Here is a 24,987-nt window from a genome sequence, read left to right on the forward strand (position 1 = left end):
GTTCTGGGCCATCCAATCTGCCACGGCTCTCATACCATTTTGAAAAGATTGTATAACTGTCGGTGTGAGGGTTTGGAAGGGATACAGCAACTGGGTGTCATCAGCGTAGGAGATTGGGGAGAACCCGTGAGATCTTATAATGTCCGCCAAGGGGGCCACGTACACGTTAAATAACGTGGGGCTTAAACATGAGCCCTGTGGCACTCCCTTGGTGAGCTCCCTACAGATGGATTTGTGGGAGCCTAATTTGACACCTTGTTGACGGTCCGCAAGAAAGCTTTCTAGCCAAGCCATGGCGGTCCCTCTTATTCCCACCTCCCTCAAGCGGCCGAGAAGAATTTTATGCGACACCGTGTCGTTTCCATACAGTGTGCTCTAATTTCATTTTCAGACTCTACCTGGAATAGTTGCTGGAGCCCTGTTATATTCCCTAGCTTCAATTGAGATGTGTCTCCAAATTTCTGGCAAAAAAGCTAATGACAGAGTCTGCATTGCAGGTTCTGTTGTGGAATGATGTGGCAGTAACCAGATACATGGAGATCCTTAAGGTGTGTCGCAGGGATCTATGTTGCCCGAGCAAGACGTCAAGAATTGGGAAGAAAAAAGTTGTGTATGGATTTCCGTCAACGAAAAGTATTGAGTATGAACATAGTAACAGGCATCGCAGACTATGAGGAAGATAGTATATAATATGTTTAATAATGGCTGGTTTGCTGGCAAAAACAGTGTTGCATTCAACCAAGAGGCATCTGATGGACAATGAGAACAAAGTTTGAGTTGTCTATAATGTCACTTGGAGCCACAAGGTGGAAAAACCTGTTACTGGCAACAGATCATGCACAATTTTATGTTGTGTATGCCACCCATGTCACAAAGGAACAATACTCTCTCAATGATTAAATAAGGAGCACAGGTGTAGAAGAGTCATAGAGGAGCTGAACACATGTCACTGCTCTTGAACGTACCTGAAACCCTGACCCTTACCTCACCGCCCTCAGGGAAACCCTTTCCTTAGCCTTCCCATCCAAACGAATACTGGTATCCTGCAACCCTACAAGATTTTCCCCTTGATCCCCCACCAAAAATAAAATAACTGATGAGTTGAAAACCATCCCTCTTACCTTCAGCTGAAACCTATCGCAACCAATACAAAATGATTACCTGGCTGCATGCCACCCTCTCCCACCAACCTTACTACCTAACTGAAGCTCTGCTCTCTGCCCTGAGTGAGTGGCCTTGAATGTGGGGGCTCTGCGAGACTCGCTTGTCTGCGCAGCATGCTTATGCAGGTCAGCACGGTTCAGTGCAGACATGCAGCTTACAGGATGGATAGTCAGAGAGCCCAAGAGCACAAGTCATACTCTCCCACCCCCCCCCCCCTACTTAAACCCACGGGGTTTAAGTGGGGTGAGGGTGGTGGATCTCTATCCCTCAGAGCAATAATTTCATAGCCCAGGTTTAGCTACTCTGACATCAGAACAATGCATAACCAAGTTTCAAGCTTATGTTTACGCTAACAAACGTAAGTTTTATATACACAAAACATGTGTCCTCTGAGACATTTACATTTCTAAAGTAACACGACTGATGACCATTTTTACTTTGCAACAGAATTGTTGCTCAGTACTGACTTGCCCACCAGACCAGTTTCCTGTTTGAAAATGGTCCGAACATTTGCCTTGAAGTCCTTGTTCAAATCTCACTATAATTGGCAATGCTGTGAATTAATATTTCATTTATTCCCAGTAAAATGTCGGGCAGTCATCGATTGAAGAGTATCTTAAGGCTATGGCAAACTATGTGTGTAGTCCCTCTCCAAAAACGATGTGATGGAGAGGATATTTTTATGTTTGACAAATGTGAACTTCACTTGAATTTACATAGGTTTTATGAGTACAAATAGGAAATGTTATAGTATATGTTCATCAGCTTTGTTGGTGTTTTTTTTTTTTTTGGTACCTAGGAGAGAACGATATTCCTGCACATTGGGAATCGGTGAGTGCCAACAAGGTAAATCGGGTACAGTTATCACCACAAACAAAGGAATACAAGGATGTAGAAGCCCTGTTTAAGAAGACTTGTACTCACACTATACATAAGGTAAATTATTATGATACTAATATGTTGTCAGTCAAGTGGACATCGTTTGCAGTTTTGCCTTTCTTGTATTTTTAAGTGTCTAAATTTCAGGCTAAATATTTGGATAGCAAGGTATTTCTTTATATTGCTTGTTTTGTTCTTTTATTTACCTCTTGTGTTGCCAAGAATTGTCTTTGTTTCAATATTTTACTTCTGTACACAAATGTAAATCTTTAACTGCTGAGGATGTGCTGCCATTATCTTTTATTCATTTAGTTTCTATATTTTTGTTAGGTGCTTGCAAAATTCAAAGGCCCCTAGAATGCGTTATGCAAATGTAAGGGGGAAGCAGTTTGCAGTGTGATCGATGGAGAAATCGTTCTTCAACTTCACAATGACATTACATTTAAATGGAGTAGAACATTGGAACCAGTCTGGGCAAATACAATGTTGGAAGGTACCGTTTCCTAAATAAGGCGACATCCCCCTGAGCACAGCAGGAATATCGCTGGATGCGATGTCAAGAGTTCGTTAAGAAATTCACTCCAAAATATAAACGAAGATCTTCAAAGTAGATTGACCAAGATTTTTTATTCTTTGGTTCATGAGACGATATTCAATCCATCATATCGCAACTCCATAGAGCCAACTTAAATGCATATAGGCATACATTTCCACTTCTCCCAATGCATTTCGGGCAGTGTTTGCCCTTCGTCAGGGGAAAATCTATACAAAAATAGGGCAATGATATCATAAGTAACCAACCAACATTGGTGTACCTGCACCTTCACCGAGGTGACATCAGAAGGTGTAACAAAAATAAATTGAACAAGGCACTGCATTGTTCTAACTCTCAGATGAGTGAGGTCAAATCGGGCGTCCATAGATAATCATGCAAACATATTTACTGAAGGTATGTACTGACTATTGAAAGTAAAAAACATGCAAAAACCGGAGGTGTGTCAACTAATTAAATAAATAAAAGTTGTAAGTGGACACGGGTGCGATATAGTTAAGGGCACTGTTAGAGCGCAAAAATTATGGCTTCACATGTTCTAGTGGTGAAAAAGTACTGGCGGTGTCAACAATAACGAGCATTCAAACAATTATTTGAAAGCAGGTGAGTAAACGTGGGTGCATATTAGTAATGAGCAATGTAAGAGCTTGAGGATTGTGGCCTCACGTGTTGTTATAGTGGAAAGCTTCCAGCGGTATACAGTGTAGCAATTTAACAAGCAGACGATATAAAGCAACAGGAGTGACCAAAACATGCAGAGTCAAGGCTAACGTGAGTTAACTTACTTCGATGAAGTTGTGGTGACTCGAGGCAGGTGCTGGTGTTCCAACAACGGTGTTGTGCACGGGACGCTAGATAACGTTTTGGTCAGTAATAAAAGAAGGACTACGTGTTCAACTAAAATGTTATAGTGAGTGTAAGCACCATGTGAGACGAGTGAGAGTGTTCCAGTAACCAAATAGCAAAATATAATGAAATGAAATGATTACGCACTTGTATAGCGCACGACTACCCGTAGGCATTGTAGGAGAGAGGGGTCTGCAATCCTATGGCCACCCCAGATTTTTGCTTTTTGCTTCACTGGTTTACGACTTTCCCTGGCTGTGGGCCTGCTAATCAGACCCACAGCCTAGCTGTTCTCTCTCTAAATTTGCAACCATGTACCCTAAGTGCATTTACCAATTGGTACTGGGCCACCTTATCAGTCCCTGTACAGTATACCTTGGGTATCCAGGGCATAGGTGTACCCAGGGCCTCCCAGGGGCTGAAGCATGTATTATGCCACCCCTGGCTGGCCATCTAAACAGACACAACTGGCTGCACGACAGCTGGGGCAAGGTGGTGTAATCACCCTTTGCATTAGATATAGTTCTCTATATCTAAACCTAAAATGGACACATATATTCCTATCAGTCACTCCTATGGAAGGCCTTATCAATCATAAAGGCAGAGTGCTTGGAATTATGTGAGATGGTGCTCTGGCATGAGCTGAGCCCGTTTGCAGCTTGCGGAACCAAGTCCTAATAGCTGTTCCATGATAACGCTATACCATATACTCTTAAGTGCATTATAATCCTCGCGGTTAAATGCTAACTCTGGTATAACATTATCAAAACATGTCGAGTAAGGTGTCATACGAATTGGAATACTACCCCCTCGCCAATTCTGGCGACGGGGGTAGCATTCCACCCTTCTAGAGGGACACGACATGTATGTAACTGTGAACCCCGGTTAAAGTTAACTCGAGCCTCAGCATCACAAAATGGATGCTGCCACCACAGACACAAGTCTGACCTCCTGCTGCTGGGAGTCCTTCCAGCGAGGGAGGCTCAGACAAAGGGTTTCCGGCCTTGGGAGGTGCTAGCACCACCCCAGACAGGATTTTGTGTATTAGGTAGGCCAGGGCTGAAAGGAATGAGACATGCCTGGGGCACACAAGGTGCCCTGTGCATACACCGGTTCCAACCAGTTGCTGGGTCACTCCAGCCCCAGCGGGAAACCGGACAAAGGATAGGGGGTGTAACCACCCCCCTTCCTAGTCCCACCCAGGGGAGGGACCTAGTCGTAGTGCAGCCCCCTTTAGCTGAATAAAGGTAGGAGCTGGTCCCATTCCTAGTTCGATTAATCTTGACAACTTCCACAAAGAAATTCTTGACCTTCGACCTCCTGACCATCAGAAGACTGAAGAATCTCCCCTATGGTCAGGGAGTGACCATCCTGCTTCGCAGGCACCATCAAGCTCCTGTGCGGTTTGCTGCAAGTCCTTCCTTCCTGGAACCCGACGACCCAGCTCAACAAGACCCGGACCTCCAGACCCCTCTGACCTCTACCCACATCCACAGCATAGCTGGGACCCGTGGGTGCGACAAGCAACGTGGAGACGGCCATCTTGAAGAAATCTGCACAGCGCTTCCAGCACAACCCCCGAGGGATCCTCGAGTGAGTGCACCGGGGTCTGAGAAGCCCCACACCGACACAGCACCTGCATCAAAGATCAGCCCCCCAGCCTCCACGAGATCTGCGTGGGGCCCTTTTGCCTGGTTGCTGCTTTTCCTGTTGTCTGGTCACTTGCCGGCTGGCTCGTGACCTCTGAGACGACGACCCGAAGATTTCAACACTGCTAGTCTGGTCCCCCAGACTGGCCCTTGCTTCTTTGTGAAAGAGAAGCACCCCGGACCCTCCTGGTCCGCACCAGACGCCATCTTTGTTCCACCGCGTGGCTTGCACTTGCCAAGGCCTGTTGACCAGATCGACGATCCAACACCGACATCAGCAGCAGACTACGTGGGACAGCTCGTGCCTCCAGCCTGGTCGTGAAGAACAGCTCCTGGTCCGCGCAGCTACAGAGAGAAGTGACCCTTCCTCCACCTGAACGCGGCGACAGCACCTGGTTCCCTCCTGGTTCCAGCACCGTCACTGGCTAGTGACCGAGACTCTGTCCCCTTCCCTTTCAGGACTTCTCCTTCCTAGTTCCATCCTTGGAACCACCGGACTCCTCCATCTGGCTGCCTGCCAGCAACTCCTTGTTTCAGGCATCACCGGGATCAACGCAGCAAACCCGACACCACTTCAGCCCTATGCACCCGCAGCCTGTGGGTTAGGTAACTAAAGCTTCTAGGTGCTGAAGTCAGTGTTCACTATTGTAGTGTCCAGGTCCACTGTTGTTTTCTCTCTATCCAGCCGGGTTCGACCGGACTCCTCCATCTGGCTGCCTGCCAGCAACTCCTTGTTTCAGGCATCACCGGGATCAACGCAGCAATCCCGACACCACTTCAGCCCTATGCACCCGCAGCCTGTGGGTTAGGTAACTAAAGCTTCTAGGTGCTGAAGTCAGTGTTCACTATCCTAGTGTCCAGGTCCACTGTTGTTTTCTCTCCATCCAGCCGGGTTCGTCCGGAATCCGTAACTTTGTAAACTGTAGTATCCATAGACGTTGGTACGCATCCCGTGTGAGAGTTTCCACTCTGCACGTGAGTCCCGTGGGCCTCCTGCTCCGTACTTACCTAGTTCGTAGCATAGTCCCAGCGATCCTCCAGCCTCTGGATCTCCTTACAGTACTTTATTTCCCCGCATTCCATTGTTTCTAGTATATGGTTTGTCGTGCCCCTAAGGCACACGTGTAAATATTGTGCTAACTCGTATTTCTTTCATAGTATTATCATGTGCTTAGCCCTCTGATCTCATAAAGAGCTCAGAGGTGTATGGTAATTAATAAATATCTGTTTATTTTTATAACAACCTGTGTGGTGTCCTTTCATCTGGTATTCTAGGGGTTGTATTGTGGTAAAACAGCTGGCTTCACATGCCAAAAGAGTTTAGCCTAAGACTGCTTTGTCCATGCTACCATTAGGATAGCTGGTCTATAAGGTTGACTTACAACCAATCACCATAAGGGTTGTTTGGACTGATACAAGGTGGTCACTAGAACTAGTGAACATCATATATCAGGCCAACTTCTCACATTTGTGGCAGCGGTGGGATTTGAGCTTGCTGTTGTTTTTACCACATATAATCTTGAGATATCATTTGAAAGATCACATAAGGTACCATAGGTACATATAACAAGCTTAGCTCTGAGTTCTACTGAATCAGCTGTTGTAGTAGAAAGGGCCTAGCACACCCTGACTAAAACTCTTAGCAAGGGATCAGTAGGAAAACCCATAGTGTAGGTAGGTGCATCACTTACACCTCACTAGAAAGCATGTCTACCCATGGAGAGTCTTCAGAGACTCCCCTAGTGGTTAGTGACCCTCCACAGGTCCTTTCCAGATATGCAGCTCTCAGTTTCCAGGAGATGAGACAATTGTGTACCTCCAGGAAATTGAAACAGGGTTCTAACCCTACCACTCCTTTTCTGTTAGGTCTCTTAGAGACATATGATGCTAGAAAGGCTTCTCATACAGATGGGAGCATGCCAGCCTTAGAGGGTACCCTTGGTGATCCAGACCTCCCTGAAACAGAGAATGTAGAGGAGGAGGAGGATGAAGAGGATCATTCTAGGGATGAGGCCGACAAAGGTCCTGAGCTAGTCAGCAGACTTACTAGGGCCAACTTAGACCTGCATAGGGAAGGATCTGGGGGACCCCCAGTACTGACCCTAAGCAGGCCTAACTTTGGAGTTAGAAGAGATAGGTCTCATTCTAGGGACTCCAATAGATCTGTGCACTCTCATGCCTCTTCCCAGAGGAGAATGACTTCTCCCCAGAGGAGAATGACTTCCCCTCAGAGGAGAGAACATGAAGCAAGGATGAAACAGGCTAATCTGAGGATCCAGAGGGAAGAACTTGCCCTTGCCAAGGAGAAGCTTGCCTTTGCTAGAGAGCAACAGTTGAGTGGGGCAGTCCCCACTGGTGACAGCATTATCCCTAAAGATAAAGACAGGAGTTTTGATACTAGACACCTGAGTAAAATAGTGCCCCCCTTTAAACAAGGGGATGACATCCACAAATGGATGACTGCTTTGGAGAGGGCCTGCACTGTCCAGTGCATCCCCCAGAGTCAGTGGGCAGCTATAATGTGGCTCTCCTTTAAAGGTAAAGGTAGAGATAAGCTCCTCACTACTAGAGCTGAGGATGCTAACAATTACCAAGTCCTGAAGAATACACTGGTTGATGGGTTTGGCTTAACAACTGAGCAGTACAGGTTGCTGTTCAGAGACACCCAGAAAATTCAGTCTCAGGATTGGGCTGACTTTGTTGATTGTGCCACTAAGGCTTTTGAAGGCTGGTTACTGGGAAGTAAAGTTACTGATTACACAGGATTGTATAATCTAATTATGAGAGAACAAATCTTAAGTAATTGTCAAAATCAGTTGTTGCATCAGCACCTTATTGACTCAGATCTGACCTCTCCCCAAGAATTGGGAAAGAAGGCATACAGATGGGTCAGGACAAGGGTCAAGCAGCAGAACCAGAACCAGGGTGGTGGCCAGAAGAAAGCAGACCAAAAGGGTAATGAGAATAAGCAAAATGACCAGAAGTCTTCAACAGGGCCCCAACAATCTAAAGAGGGTGGGTCCCAGAATTCCCAGAATTCCCAAAAGAAGAAGAATAATGGTCAGAGGAAACCATGGTGCCAATACTGTAAAAGTAATACTCACTGGTTTAGTGAGTGCACCATGAAAGGCCCAGCTCCTACCACTACTGCCCCTAAGGCATCTGCACCCCCTAGTACAGTTAGTAGTGGTAGTAATCCTCCCAAGGCTATAGTGGGGTTAACCCTGGGAACTGAGGCGGGTTCTGACTTAGTCAGGACACCTACTCAGGCTGTTCTTGTTTGTACTTGGGACATGGATATGACCCCTACAATAAGTCCCAGTACTCTGGGCAAGTACAGGCAAACGCCTTTGATAAATGGAAAGATGGCTCAGGCCTACAGGGACACTTGTGCCAGTGTCACTATGGTGACACCATACTTTGTGGACCCTGAACAGGTAATACTAGGTTCAGACTACCTGGTGACCAATGCTAGCAATGCCACTACCTCCCATAGTATGGCACTTGTTAATTTCTCCTGGGGAGGGGTAAATGGCCTCAAAAGGGTTGTTGTTAGTTCAGACCTCCCAGTGGACTGTCTTTTGGGCAATGATTTGGAATCCTCCTTATGGTCAGATGTGGAGTATAGGACTCATGTGGAAATGTTAGGTTTGTCAGCACATGTCCTTGCTGTGACTAGGTCACAGGCCAAGAAATGCCCTGCTGAACAAGTGCTGGATCCTGGAACAATGGACCAGACACTCTCCAAGAGAAAGAGCAGTAGGGTTAAGGCAGTGCCTTCCCCCCTGCCTCAGGTGGAGGATCAGCTCTCACAGGACACTGACCTAGAGACCCCAGAAGGAACTGTCCTAGCAGAGGAGCTTGAACCTGAACAGGTTGAGTTTCTTGGGACAGGGAGACCTTCCAGGGCAGACTTGAGGCAGGCACAGTTAGACTGTTCCTCTCTTGAACCCCTCAGACAGCAGGCTGCTGCTGAGGCTGCAGGGAATGCCACGGGTACCCATAAAGTGTACTGGGATGATGGACTCCTTTACTCTGAGGCAAGAGACCCCAAGCCTGGTGCTACCAGGAGGCTGGTCATCCCCTTGTCTCTGAGAGGTTTCCTTCTCACCTTGGCCCATGAAATTAATTCCCCTTGCAGGTCACTTAGGCCAGAACAAGACTTGGGACAGGCTTCTCCCACACTTTCACTGGCCCCATATGTCTGAGGACACAAAAGAATTTTGTCGTTCATGTGTCACCTGCCAAGCCAGTGATAAATCAGGTGGCACCACAAAGGCCCCCCTTATACCACTACCTGTGGTGGGGGTGCCCTTTGAAAGAGTGGGGATAGACATTGTTGGACAAATGGACCCCCCAACAGCATCTGGGCACAGGTTTATACTGGTGGTAGTGGATCATGCCACCAGGTATCCAGAAGCTATTCCCCTTAGGACCACTACAGCTCCTGTTGTGGCCAGGGCCCTACTTGGAGTTTTCTCCAGAGTGGGGTTTCCTAAGGAGGTTGTCTCTGACAGAGGTGCGAACTTCATGTCAGGATACTTGACTGCTATGTGGAAGGAGTGTGGAGTAAATTACAAATTTACCACACCCTATCATCCACAGTGCAATGGGCTTGTGGAGAGATTCAACAAGACCCTAAAAGGGATGATAAAAGGGTTACCTGAAAAGCTTAGGCGAAGATGGGACATCCTTTTACCCTGCCTTCTGTTTGCTTACAGAGAGGTCCCACAGAAGGGGGTTGGCTACAGCCCTTTTGAGCTTCTGTTTGGGCATCCTGTAAGAGGACCCCTATGTCTTGTGAAGGAAGGATGGGAGTTACCTCTCAAAAAGCCTAAACAGGATATTGTGGACTACGTACTTGGTCTCCGCTCCAGGATGGCAGAGTACATGGAGAAGGCATCTAAAAACCTGGAGGCCAGCCAAGAACTCCAAAAAGCTTGGCTTGACGAAAAGGCTGTCCTAACTGTGTATCACCCAGGACAGAAGGTGTGGGTGTTGGAGTCAGTGGCCCCAGCAGCTCTCCAAGACAAATGGTCTGGACCCCATACCATTATTGAGCAAACGGGAGAAGTCACCTATCTGGTAGACTTGGGAACTCCCAGGAGCCCTCACAGAGTACTTCATGTGAACAGGCTCAAAGCATTTGTCAACAGGGAGGACAGGAGCTTGCTCATTGACACAGATGAGGGGCAGGAGGAAGAGAGTGACCCTCTCCCAGACCTGCTCGCTCAGAACCCTGATGATGGGTCAGTAGATGCTGTTGTCTTTTCTGGCAGCATCTCTGAGCATCAACAAGAGGATTGTAAAAAGGTTCTTCAATCCTTTAGACAAATGTTCTCTCTGACCCCCAGTCAGACAAACTGGTGCACCCATGAGGTGGACACTGATGACAGTCTGCCTGTCAAGAGGAAAATCTACAGGCAACCTGACCACGTCAGGGACTGCATAAAGAAAGAAGTATAAAAGATGTTGGAATTGGGAGTCATTGAACCCTCAGAGAGCCCTTGGGCTAGTCCTGTAGTTCTAGTGCCTAAACCTCACACCAAGGATGGTAAGAGAGCGATGAGGTTTTGCGTAGACTACAGGGGTCTCAATGCTGTCACTAAGACAGATGCCCATCCAATACCTAGGGCAGATGAACTGATAGACAAGTTGGCTTCTGCAACTTTCTTAAGTACATTTGACCTAACAGCTGGTTATTGGCAGATCAGGTTAGCTGAGGATGCCAAGGCCAAGACAGCATTTTCTACCCCAGGAGGTCATTACCAATTTGTGGTGGTGCCCATTGGTTTGAAGAATGCACCTGCCACTTTTCAAAGGTTGGTGAACTAAGTTCTCACTGGGTTGGATGACTTTTGTGCAGCATATCTAGATGATATTGCCGTCTTTAGCTCCACCTGGGAGGATCACCTGATCCACCTAAGGAAAGTCTTAGAGGCCCTGCAAAAGGGAGGCCTCACTATCAAGGCTACTAAGTGCCAGATAGGGCAGTTGTATACTTGGGCCACCTTGTAGATGGAGGCCAAGTTCAACCTTTGGAGAGCAAGATACAGGCCATAAAGGACTGGGCTCCTCCAACCACCCAGACACAGGTCAGAGCTTTCTTGGGCCTGTCTGGTTAAAATAGGAAATTTGTCAGAAATTATGGAACCATTGTGACTCCACTTAATGACCTGACAAGTAAGAAAATGCCAAAGAAAGTTCAGTGGACAGTTAGCTGTCAGAAGGCATTTGATGACCTAAAGCAGGCCATGTGCACTGCACCTATTCTCAAGAGTCCAGACTACTCCAAACCTTTCATTGTCCAAACAGATGCTTCTGAGTTGGGTGTGGGAGCTGTTCTATCTCAGCTGAATATTGATGGTCATGACCAGCCCATTGCTTTTATAAGTAGAAGGCTGACCCCTAGAGAGAAACGTTGGTCAGCTATTGATAGGGAGGCCTTTGCTGTGGTTTGGGCCCTGAAGAAGTTGAGGCCATACTTGTTTGGTACTAATTTCAAGATTCAGACAGATCATAAGCCCCTCTTATCGCTAAATCAAATGAAGGGTGAAAACCCCAAACTTCTTAGGTGGTCCATTTCCCTACAGGGGATGGACTTTACAGTGAAGCACAGACCAGGGACTGACCATGGTAATGCAGATGGTCTCTCCAGGTACTTCCACTTAGAACAAGAAGACTCACCTGGTCAAGGTTAGTTTAATGTCCCTAAGTTTGGGGGGGGGGGGGGGTTATGTAGGAGAGTGGGGTCTGCAATCCTATGGCCACTCCAGATTTTTGCTTTTTGCTTCACTGGTTTACGACTTTCCCTGGCTGTGGGCCTGCTGTTCTCTCTCTAAATTTGCAACCATGTACCCTAGGTGCATTTACCAATTGGTACTGGGCCACCTTATCAGTCCCTGTACAGTATACCTTAGGTATCCAGGGCATAGGTGTACCCAGGGCCTCCCAGGGGCTGAAGCATGTATTATGCCACCCCTGGCTGGCCATCTAAACAGACACAACTGGCTGCACGACAGCTGGGGCAAGGTGGTGTAATCACCCTTTGCTTTAGATATAGTTCCTGTTAGAAGCGGCTGTCTCTAGTTGGCAGAGGTATACACTTCTGACAAATAGGGACACACCTTTTCTAGTCAGGGCAAGGAGATCACACACTTAGATAACCCCTGCTCACCCCCTTGGTAGCTTGGCAAAGCAGACAGGCTTATCTCAGAGGCAGTGCGTTAAGCATTTATTACCACATACAGTAATAAAGTGAATACACTACAAATGGACACGACACAGTAGTATTATAAAAATAAGTATTTTTATATAAGGCTTAGCACAAGACCAAATAACGACAAAAATATACCACAGTCTCAATAAATACTCTTGGAAGGAAAAATAATAGTTCAAGCACGGTTTCTTCTTAGCACAAAAGTCTTTAGTATCAAAAGCAACTCTTCTTCTCTAAAACACAGTTCTTGGCAACAATGTAACCCACACGGGAGTCACACGACGTCGAGGCAAAGTTAATCCAAAGGTTCGGCGTCGACCGCGAGGAGCGCTACGTCGAGCCCGGAGTCGCACAGACCCCAACAACACAGTACCTTGGAAAAGTGAAGCACTCGATGATCAGCGGCGTCGAGATGTCCGGCGTCGCGTCTTCGGCGTCGATCGAGCCTCGGAGTCGGGGCGATCTGCAGCGGCATCGGCCGAAGTCAGGCGGGAGCAGCGCTCACGGGATGAAGCAGGATACGGCGTCGTCGATGTCGATGTTGCAAGAGTGAGCAGCGCTCACGGCGTCGAGAGGGCTCAAAGGCGATGCGATCAGCAGCGGTGCAGACACGGGGTCACTTGGAGCTGGAGCCGAACTCACTACTCACTGGCGTTGCTGCTGGCGTCGATCGGGCCCGGCGGCCGGCGTCGAGGAAGCGGGACACTGGAGCCGTTACTCACGATGTCGAGCTGGATTCGGCGGCGTCCGTCGGCGTCGAGATTGCTGGATTCTTTCAGAGGTGCTGGATTCACAAACTCCAGCAAATAGCACTTTAAGCAGATGAAGTCCTTTAGCCCTGTGACTTCAACAGGAGACTGGCACTCTTCCAGCCCTTGGAGATTTTCTCAGCAAAGAGTGAGAGTACACACACAGTTCCTCTCTCCTGGTTCCTTGGCAAAAATAAAGAAGCAATGCAGGATTCCCCCAACAAACAGCACTCTGGCAGAAGGGGTAGGCAGTCCTTAGATCAGCAGGCTTCTTGTCCTTGGTTCAGGTTTCCTTGTCAGAAGTGATCTAAATTCTTGGTTCAGGGGTCCTTCTCTTATACCCCTTTTTGGCTTTGATCCCTTTGTCCATGCAGGGGAAATTCCCCCCATCCTGGGTTTGTTGTGGGTGTTGCCAGGCCAGAGCACCTGGCCTATTCACTGGGCAGGGCAGAGTCCTCAGCCGCTCAGCAGGAGCGGAGCCAGCATTGTCACTGGCAGGGGCAGGGCCATCAGCTGCCCGGCAGGAGGCGGGCCAGGAAAGTCCCAGGCAAGCACAGAGTCATCAGTCGCCTGGCAGGGGGGCGGAGCCAACATTGTATCAGGCAGGGCAGGCTATCAAGAGCTACTCTCCCCTACTCTCAATGCAAATGCCCCACTCATCCCACACTGACTCATTCAGACTCTCTGGAGCCACCCAGCTCCTGTCACACGCACACCAGAACCAGCAGAGACCGGTAGACAGTTAGACAAGAAAATAGCTACTTTCTAAAAGTGCTATTTTCAAACACAGAGTCCAAAAACCATCCACACAAATGGATGCGTTATTAAACCCTGAGTTCAGGGATACCAAACTCGACATTGCACCATGCTCCCCGAGCCCGCTAGGATTATAGCATTAATAATCCTGGCAGCCCATTCTAACTGATGGAGAGCAGGTTACCTTACAATAGTGAAAAACGACTATGGCTGTAATTCACTATTAGGACATGCCAACCTTGTCAGGCTTGTCCTACCTTATGCTTACAATGCACCCTGCCCGTGGGCCTACCATAGGGGTGACTAACATGAAGTTAAGGGAAGGTTTAGGGACTGGCAAGTAGGTGTACTTGCTCAGTCCTCGTGACAGTCAGACTGCACGTGGTCTGGCAATGGCAGACCTTCAGACATACTTTTACTAGGCCGCTCTTGTGGGTGGCACAACATGTGCTGCAGGCCCACTAGCAGCATTTGTATTTACAAGCCCTGGCACTCCTGGTGCACTCTACTAGGGACTGATAGTAAACCAAATAAGCCAAACATGGAAGTAAATCAATACAGCAATTTCACATAGGGAGCACTTGCACTCTGGCACTGATCAGCAGTGGCACAGTGCCCAAAGCATATACCAGCAAAAACATCGTAAACAGAGGAGGCAAACAGAAAAAATGGAGGAGAGACTCATGCCAATGATGCCAGGTCTAACACGTGTCCCCTCCAGCTGAAATGTGGGGAGAACTACCCTTACCCTAGGGAGTCCTCATCACTAAGGCGGAAAAATCTGGACAGATCATCAGCATTGGCGTGATCTGTGCCAGGGCGGTGTTCCACCGTGAAGTCCATCCCCTGTAGGGAAATGGACCACCTCAACAGCTTTGGATTCTCACCCCTCATCTGCATTAACCATCTGAGGGGCCTGTGGTCTGTCTGCACCCGGAAGTGAGTCCCAAACAGGTAGGGTCTTAGCTTCTTCAGCGCCCAGACCACAGCAAATGCTTCTCTTTCTATCGCACTCCACCTCTGTTCCCTGGGAAGTAACCTCCTGCTGATGAAGGCTACGGGTAAGTCTCGGCCCTCTTCATTCACCTGAGCTAGAACAGCCCCCACGCCATGCTCTGAAGCGTCCGTCTGGACAACAAATTCTTTCGAAAAGTCGGGTGCCTGGAGTATGGGTGCTGTGCACATTGCAGTTTTCAGGGTGTCAAAGGCCGTCGGACAGGCGTCAGTCCAGTTCACAAGTCTTGGCTGCTTCCTGGAAGTCAGCGAAGTCAAGGGGTGCACAATGTTACCATAATCCTTGACAAACCTCCTGTAGTAACCCGTGAGACCCAGGAAGGCTCTCACCTGAGTCTGGGTTTTGGGCGGTGCCCATGCCAGGATGGTATCAATCTTGGGTTGCAGGGGGGCCACCTTGCCGCTCCCTACTTGGTGCCCCAAGTACACCACTGAACCCTGCCCAATCTGGCACTTACTGGCTTTGATTGTGAGGCCTGCTCTGCGCAGGGCCAACAACACTTCCTGGAGGTGGCACAAGTGTTCCTCCCAGCTGGCGCTGAACACTGCGATGTCGTCCAGGTAGGCGGCACTGAAATCCTCCAGTCCAGCCAAGACCTGGTTGACCAACCTCTGGAAGGTGGCAGGGGCATTCTTCATCCCAAAGGGCATAACCCGGAACTGGTAGTGCCCATCTGGTGTGGAGAATGCTGACCTCTCTTTTGCCCCATCGGTCAAGGCGATCTGCCAGTACCCAGACGTTAGATCAAACGTACTAAGGTACCGGGCAGCCCCTAACCGATCGATGAGCTCATCAGCTCTGGGGATGGGGTGCGCGTCAGTCTTGGTGACTGAATTGAGTCCTCGGTAATCCACACAGAACCGAAGTTCCGGTGAAGCACCAGGCGCTGCAGCCTTTGGAACCAAGACCACGGGGCTGGCCCAAGGACTGCTAGAGGACTCAACCACCCCTAGGGCAAACATCTTGGAGACCTCCTCCTTGATGTATGCTCTGACCTTGTCAGTCACTCTGTAAGCCTTGTGCTTGACAGGAGTGCTGTCCCCGGTGTCTACATCATGGACACACCACTGAGTAACACCAGGAATCAAGGAAAACAGATCAGGGAATTGCCCCAACAAATGGCGACAATCCTGCTGCTGTTCAGGGGTCAGTGTGTCAGAGAGGACAACACCATCCACTGACCCATCTTGCTCTTTTGCATACAGGAGGTCAGGAAGAGGCTCACTCTCCTCCTCCATTCCAGCATCTGTAGCTAGGAGCATGCCCACTTCGGACCTTTCTAAGTGGGGCTTCAAACGGTTGACATGCAGGACCCGCAAGGGGTTCCTGGGAGACTTTAAATCCACCAGGTAGGTGACATCGCTCTTCTTCTCCACAACCTCAAATGGTCCAGTCCACCTGTCCTTGAGCGCACAAGGTTCCACAGGGGACATGACCCAAACTTTCTGTCCAGGCTGAAGCTCTACCAGAGTGGCCTTCTGGTCGTACCACCGCTTCATCTCCTCCTGGCTGGCCTCCAGATTTGCCTGAGCAAGATCCCTGAAGCGCCTAGTCTGGTTCCTAAAGGCCAGCATGTAACTGTATACATCCTGGGGAGGTTTCCTGGGAGATTGCTCCCAGCCTTCTTTGACCAGACTTAAAGGTCCTCTTACCGGGTGACCATACAAAAGCTCAAAGGGGCTGAACCCTAGAGACTTCTGTGGCACCTCACGGTAAGCAAACAACAGGCATGGCAAGAGGACGTCCCATTTACGCCTCATTGGTTCTTCAAGACCCATGATCATGCCTTTAAGGGTACGGTTGAATCTTTCAACCAACCCATTACCTTGAGGATGGTAAGGAGTGGTGAACTTATAAGTTACCCCACACTCCTTCCACAGAGACTTCATATAGTTGGAAATGAAGTTGGTGCCCCGGTCTGACACCACCTCTCTGGGGAACCCCATTCGGGAGAAAACACCCATCAGTGCCCGTCCCACCACGGGGGCAGTCACTGTTCTGAGAGGGATGGCTTCCGGGTACCGTGTGGCATGGTCCACCAAGACCAGGATGAACCTGTTGCCCAGGGCTGTCTTGGGGTCCAGGGGCCCAACAATGTCAATCCCCACCCGGTCAAAGGGGGTACTGACCACGGGAAAAGGTTGGAGGGGAGCCTTCTGCTTCCGCCCGCTTTTTCCACTTGCCCGGCAAGTCTGACAGGTCTTGCAATGGACATCTGTGTCCCTTCGCATCTGAGGCCAATAGAAATGGGTGACAAGCCTGTCATAGGTCTTGTCCTGCCCCAGATGTCCAGCTAAAGGAACGTCGTGAGCCAAACCCAGTAGGAAGGCTCTGAAGCGCTGGGGTACCACCAGCACACGGGCTGACCCAGGCTCAGCAGCCTTAGGCTCGCTATACAGGAGGTCGTTCTCCCAGTAAACAAAATGTGACCCTGGCTGATCACCTGAGGTTTGGGCTGAGGCCTGCTGCCTCATACCCACAAGAGAAGGGCACTCTTTCTGTTCTGCACAGAATTCCTCCCTGGAGGGACCACCATCCTGCTGCCAATGGGTCAGCTCGGGCAGGTCTCCCAGTTCAGCAACTTGTTCCCCTGTGGGTTCCAGGGCATACCCCTCAAGGTCTGCCTCCTCCTGGACCACGGGAACTACGGGGGACGGTTTCCCGCGCCCCCTGCCTCTTCTCTTCACAGCTGGGTCCTGGGCCATACTTTCAGGCTCCAGAACCCCATCAACACCCTTACTTGCTGTCATGGATCGAGTGGTTGCACACACCCACTCTGGCACACCCAACATTTTCAAATGTGTCTCCCTCTCCACCTTAGCCCAAGGGGAGTCTTCTAAATCGTTGCCCAGGAGACAATCAACAGGCATGGCGGGCCTCACAGCAACCTGAAGAGTACCTGAAACTCCCCCCCATTCAAAGGAAACTTGAGCTACCTCACACGCTCTCTGGGAGTTGTCAGCAGCTATCACAGGGTAGAATGCGTGGGGAACAACCTGCTCTCTGGACACCAAGTGACATTTGACAGCTGTCACACTCGCTCCGGTGTCTCTGAGAGCTTCCACTCTATGGCCATTAATGGTCACCCACTTCCTATATTTTTTAGTGTTACTAGGCAGAGGGGGTGGCGGGACCAATTCCATGTCTCCTAGAGAGACCAGGGACATCTCTGCGGGACCCTCACCACCATGGGCAACCATCTCCTCCCCTCCCAGAGCTACACTAGCCAACTGACGGGGGGCGGCACGTGGTGGTGCACCGGGTGGTGCACTAGAGTTCTTCAAGGGACACTGAGGATCATAAAAACGGTGTCCCACCTGCTTACAAGCGAAGCAAGCCATGGGGCCCCTACGACCAGGTTTACCTGTCGGGGCCTCTGATTTCTTATCTGGGGGAGGCTGGGAACCCTTCCCTTGGTTCCCTTGGGGATTACTTTGGGGCCCTTTCTGGAACTCCTTCTGTTTACCCTTGTCCCCCCCACTCTTCTGCTGGGGACCCTGCCCACCTTTGGCTGAGTCTCCCACTGGACCCTTGTGGACCCTGGTACTGACCCAGCGGTCCGCCTCTTCAGCAAGTTTTCTAGGGTTAGATATCTTGCTATCAATAAGGTGCTGGCGCAGCTCTGGAAAACAGTTATTAGACAAGTGCTCCCAAGCAAACAAATCATAAAGAGCATCATAATTTTCCACTTTGCTGCCCTTTACCCAACCATCCATGGCTCTGCAAAAATATGACACATACTCCACCCACGTGGTACCAGGCAACTTCTTACATTCTCTAAAGGCCTGTCTGTACTTTTCTGGGGTTAGGCCATACCTTAACATTAAAGCATCTTTCATATGAGCATAAGACGTCCTATTCTCAACAGGCATGTCTAACAGGGTATCTCTTCCCTCATTCACAAAGCGACCCCACAACCCCGCTCCCCAATCCTTCTCAGGGACCCGGTGGGCCAACAATGCTAACTCATATGCTTTAAACCATTGACCAATATCCTCATTCTTCTGAAAATCTTTGATCACATCTTTGGGAAAATAAAACCTACTTTCTGCAGGCACAGATGGGATGCTGCCACCAGAGGGATTTAATTCTAACTTTTTAGCTTGGAGCTCCAACTCCCTCAACTTGGTATCACGCTCAAAAGCTAACTTCTCTCTTTCAAACTCTAATCTTTTGATCTCCAAATCAGCTTCTCTCCTGCCTCTTGCATTCTCTATCTCCAACTGCCCATTTATCTTAAGTTTTGCCATTTCCATGTTGTAAGCTCGCTCCTTCGCCCTTTCTTCTCTTTCTTCAGGGGAAAGACCTTTGGAGGAAACACTGCTGCCAGGAGGGGATACAGGCCCAGTCACGGGCACTTCCTCCTCCCCTTCCTCTGTCGGTACCACCACCGGGGCAGAGGGATTTCTGGCCTCTAACCAGGCCTCCAATGCTTTGCGAAATTCTGGTTTGTTTTTGCAGCCTGTGGTAGGAACTTTAAATTGCTTGCAAAAGGATTTCAGCTCCCTTAAGGAATAATCATTTATCTTACTCCTATCAAATTCCTCCTCAACAACAACAAGGGGAGTGACTCCGGTATCACTCATGGTTAAAACTGGCAGTGTTCAAAAAAATCAAGCTTCAGGAAAAGCGGAGAACAAGAATAGAATATCCAACCAAAACAGATTGTGGCTGCGCTATGGTCTGCTTTCACTATGTAGCGCACACTAATCACTGCACATGGGTCATAAATGCAAAGTTCAAAATCCCACCGCTGACCCACCAATGTTAGAAGCGGCTGTCTCTAGTTGGCAGAGGTATACACTTCTGACAAATAGGGACACACCTTTTCTAGTCAGGGCAAGGAGATCACACACTTAGATAACCCCTGCTCACCCCCTTGGTAGCTTGGCAAAGCAGACAGGCTTATCTCAGAGGCAGTGCGTTAAGCATTTATGACCACATACAGTAATAAAGTGAATACACTACAAATGGACACGACACAGTAGTATTATAAAAATAAGTATTTTTATATAAGGCTTAGCACAAGACCAAATAACGACAAAAATATACCACAGTCTCAATAAATACTCTTGGAAGGAAAAATAATAGTTCAAGCACGGTTTCTTCTTAGCACAAAAGTCTTTAGTATCAAAAGCAACTCTTCTTCTCTAAAACACAGTTCTTGGCAACAATGTAACCCACACGGGAGTCACACGACGTCGAGGCAAAGTTAATCCAAAGGTTCGGCGTCGACCGCGAGGAGCGCTACGTCGAGCCCGGAGTCGCACAGACCCCAACAACACAGTACCTTGGAAAAGTGAAGCACTCGATGATCAGCGGCGTCGAGATGTCCGGCGTCGCGTCTTCGGCGTCGATCGAGCCTCGGAGTCGGGGCGATCTGCAGCGGCGTCGGCCGAAGTCAGGCGGGAGCAGCGCTCACGGGATGAAGCAGGATACGGCGTCGTCGATGTCGATGTTGCAAGAGTGAGCAGCGCTCACGGCGTCGAGAGGGCTCAAAGGCGTTGCGATCAGCAGCGGTGCAGACACGGGGTCACTTGGAGCTGGAGCCGAACTCACTACTCACTGGCGTTGCTGCTGGCGTCGATCGGGCCCGGCGGCCGGCGTCGAGGAAGCGGGACACTGGAGCCGTTACTCACGATGTCGAGCTGGATTCGGCGGCGTCCGTCGGCGTCGAGATTGCTGGATTCTTTCAGAGGTGCTGGATTCACAAACTCCAGCAAATAGCACTTTAAGCAGATGAAGTCCTTTAGCCCTGTGACTTCAACAGGAGACTGGCACTCTTCCAGCCCTTGGAGATTTTCTCAGCAAAGAGTGAGAGTACACACACAGTTCCTCTCTCCTGGTTCCTTGGCAAAAATAAAGAAGCAATGCAGGATTCCCCCAACAAACAGCACTCTGGCAGAAGGGGTAGGCAGTCCTTAGATCAGCAGGCTTCTTGTCCTTGGTTCAGGTTTCCTTGTCAGAAGTGATCTAAATTCTTGGTTCAGGGGTCCTTCTCTTATACCCCTTTTTGGCTTTGATCCCTTTGTCCATGCAGGGGAAATTCCCCCCATCCTGGGTTTGTTGTGGGTGTTGCCAGGCCAGAGCACCTGGCCTATTCACTGGGCAGGGCAGAGTCCTCAGCCGCTCAGCAGGAGCGGAGCCAGCATTGTCACTGGCAGGGGCAGGGCCATCAGCTGCCCGGCAGGAGGCGGGCCAGGAAAGTCCCAGGCAAGCACAGAGTCATCAGTCGCCTGGCAGGGGGGCGGAGCCAACATTGTATCAGGCAGGGCAGGCTATCAAGAGCTACTCTCCCCTACTCTCAATGCAAATGCCCCACTCATCCCACACTGACTCATTCAGACTCTCTGGAGCCACCCAGCTCCTGTCACACGCACACCAGAACCAGCAGAGACCGGTAGACAGTTAGACAAGAAAATAGCTACTTTCTAAAAGTGCTATTTTCAAACACAGAGTCCAAAAACCATCCACACAAATGGATGCGTTATTAAACCCTGAGTTCAGGGATACCAAACTCGACATTGCACCATGCTCCCCGAGCCCGCTAGGATTATAGCATTAATAATCCTGGCAGCCCATTCTAACTGATGGAGAGCAGGTTACCTTACAATAGTGAAAAACGACTATGGCTGTAATTCACTATTAGGACATGCCAACCTTGTCAGGCTTGTCCTACCTTATGCTTACAATGCACCCTGCCCGTGGGCCTACCATAGGGGTGACTAACATGAAGTTAAGGGAAGGTTTAGGGACTGGCAAGTAGGTGTACTTGCTCAGTCCTCGTGACAGTCAGACTGCACGTGGTCTGGCAATGGCAGACCTTCAGACATACTTTTACTAGGCCGCTCTTGTGGGTGGCACAACATGTGCTGCAGGCCCACTAGCAGCATTTGTATTTACAAGCCCTGGCACTCCTGGTGCACTCTACTAGGGACTGATAGTAAACCAAATAAGCCAAACATGGAAGTAAATCAATACAGCAATTTCACATAGGGAGCACTTGCACTGTGGCACTGATCAGCAGTGGCACAGTGCCCAAAGCATATACCAGCAAAAACATCGTAAACAGAGGAGGCAAACAGAAAAAATGGAGGAGAGACTCATGCCAATGATGCCAGGTCTAACAGTTCCCTATATCTAAACCTAAAATGGACACATATATTCCTATCAGTCACTCCTATGGAAGGCCTTATCCATCCTAAAGGCAGAGTGCTTGGAATTATGTGAGATGGTGCTCTGGCATGAGCTGAGCCCGTTTGCAGCTTGCGGAACCAAGTCCTAATAGCTGTTCCATGATAACGCTATACCATATACTCTTAAGTGCATTATAATCCTCGCGGTTAAATGCTAACTCTGGTATAACATTATCAAAACATGTCAAGTAAGGTGTCATACGAATTGGAATACTACCCCCTCGCCAATTCTGGCGACGGGGGTAGCATTCCACCCTTCTAGAGGGACACGACATGTATGTAACTGTGAACCCCGGTTAAAATTAACTCGAGCCTCAGCATCACAAAATGGATGCTGCCACCACAGACACAAGTCTGACCTCCTGCTGCTGGGAGTCCTTCCAGCGATGGAGGCTCAGACAAAGGGTTTCCTGCCTTGGGAGGTGCCAGCACCACCCCAGACAGGATTTTGTGTATTAGGTAGGCCAGGGCTGAAAGGAATGAGACATGCCTGGGGCACACAAGGTGCCCTGTGCATACACCGGTTCCAACCAGTTGCTGGGTCACTCCAGCCCCAGCTCTGGCGGGAAACCGGACAAAGGATAGGGGGTGTAACCACCCCCCTTCCTGGTCCCAGCCAGGGGAGGGACCTAGTCGTAGTGCAGCCCCCTTTAGCTGAATAAAGGTAGGAGCTGGTCCCATTCCTAGTTAGATTAATCTTGACAACTTCCACAAAGAAACTCTTGACCTTCGACCTCCTGAACATCAGAAGACTGAAGAATCTCCCTTATGGTCAGGGAGTGACCATCCTGCTTCGTAGGCACCATCAAGCTCCTGTGCGGTTTGCTGCAAGTCCTTCCTTCCTGGAACCCGACGACCCAGCTCAACTGGACCCGGACCTCCAGACCCCTCTGACCTCTACCCACATCCACAGCATAGCTGGGACCCGTGGGTGCGACGAGCAACGTGGAGACGGCCATCTTGAAGAAACCTGCACAGCGCTTCCAGCACGCCTCCCGAGGGATCCTCCAGTGAGTGCACCGGGGTCTGAGAAGCCCCACACCGACACAGCACCTGCATCAAAGATCAGCCCTCCAGCCTCCACGAGATCTGCGTGGGGCCCTTTTGCCTGGTTGCTGCTTTTCCTGTTGTCTGGTCACTTGCCGGCTGGCTCGTGACCTCTGAGACGACGACCCGAAGATTTCAACACTGCTAGTCTGGTCCCTTAGACTGGCCCTTGCTTCTTTGTGAAAGAGAAGCACCCCGGACCCTCCTGGTCCGCACCAGACGCCATCTTTGTTCCACCGCGTGGCTTGCACTTGCCAAGGCCTGTTGACCAGATCGACGACCCAACACCGACATCAGCAGCAGACTACGTGGGACAGCTCGTGCCTCCAGCTTGGTCGTGAAGAACAGCTCCTGGTCCGCGCAGCTACAGAGAGAAGCGACCCTTCCTCCACCTGAACGCGGCGACAGCACCTGGTTCCCTCCTGGTTCCAGCACCGTCACTGGCTAGTGACCGAGACTCTGTCCCCTTCCCTTTCAGGACTTCTCCTTCCTAGTTCCATCCTTGGAACCACCGGACTCCTCCATCTAGCTGCCTGCCAGCAACTCCTTGTTTCAGGCATCACCGGGATTAACGCAGCAATCCCGACACCACTTCAGCCCTATGCACCCGCAGCCTGTGGGTTAGGTAACTAAAGCTTCTAGGTGCTGAAGTCAATGTTCACTATCCTAGTGTCCAGGTCCACTGTTGTTTTCTCTCCATCCAGCCGGGTTCGTCCGGAATCCGTAACTTTGTAAACTGTAGTATCCATAGACGTTGGTACGCATCCCGCGTGAGAGTTTCCACTCTGCACGTGAGTCCCGTGGGCCTCCTGCTCCGTACTTACCTAGTTCGTAGCGTAGTCCCAGCGATCCTCCAGCCTCTGGATCTCTTTACAGTACTTTCTTTCCCCGCATTCCATTGTTTCTAGTATATGGTTTGTCGTGCCCCTAAGGCACACATGTAAATATTGTGCTAACTTGTATTTCTTTCATAGTATTGTCATGTGCTTAGCCCTCTGATCTCATAAAGAGCTCAGAGGTGTATGTTAATTAATAAATATCTGTTTATTTTTATAACAACCTGTGTGGTGTCCTTTCATCTGGTATTCAAGGGGTTGTATTGTGGTAAAACAGCTGGCTTCACATGCCAAAAGAGTTTAGCCTAAGACTGCTTTGTCCATGCTACCATTAGGATAGCTGGTCTATAAGGTTGACTTACAACCAATCACCATAAGGGTTGTTTGGACTGATACAAGGTGGTCACTAGAACTAGTGAACATCATATATCAGGCCAACTTCTCACAGGCATCTCGGTGCTTGTACGAATACCCCCGAGGAACCCTTTCTGGTATTTTCCCTGTGAGGAGCCCACTCCTGGGCACCCCCAAGGTGAAGTCAGGCATCCTCAGCGTTGTTGGGGCCGTTGTAGAGATTAAGCAGGCTATTGCCCAGAGGTGCAGAGTGGGACTCATGATTAGAATAGGCACCGAAGCGAGAATTATCAGGTCCGAGGAAATTGAGCCCAAGACCCGCTGAGGCGGGAATTGAACCCTGGTCCCGGCCAGACTACTGCATCAGGTTCTGCCGCTCTAACCATTGAGCCTCACTTCTCTACTTCTCTATTCTCTAAAGAATGAAACAGGGGAATAGCAAACTATAAGGAATGATGCAGATGAGTACACAGTTATAGGGTGCAATGCCAATAAAATAAATGTACAAAAACAGAATTCACAACTCAAAAATATATAACATGTGTAAACAATAGTCAAACGTATAAACAAAAGTGAATGAATGCTACCTTCTAGTTTTATGTACCGCACTCAACAACCAGAGAATGATACCTCTGAAGCACGCGACAACTCAGCACCCTGTTCAGTTAGTAGTGCGTGTTCTGCCACATTTTCAAATATAATGTTGACCAAAGGCAGGTGTTTT

General features: G+C 49.4%; 1 protein-coding gene across 3 annotated transcripts in view; it reads left to right on the forward strand.

Moving 5' to 3' along the window:
- Window positions 1-24,987, forward strand: part of LOC144823685 (protein mono-ADP-ribosyltransferase PARP14-like) — a 1,720,771-nt gene that overhangs the window by 1,428,470 nt on the left and 267,314 nt on the right. For all 3 annotated transcript variants that reach the window (XM_078682415.1, XM_078682413.1, XM_078682414.1), the window contains exon 16: window positions 1,964-2,100. In XM_078682415.1, coding sequence (XP_078538541.1) covers window positions 1,964-2,100 — 137 coding nt within the window. The remainder of the gene's footprint in view (window positions 1-1,963; window positions 2,101-24,987) is intronic.

The sequence above is a fragment of the Lissotriton helveticus genome, chromosome 3_1 (assembly GCF_964261635.1).
Source record: "Lissotriton helveticus chromosome 3_1, aLisHel1.1, whole genome shotgun sequence".
NCBI lineage: Eukaryota > Metazoa > Chordata > Amphibia > Caudata > Salamandridae > Lissotriton > Lissotriton helveticus.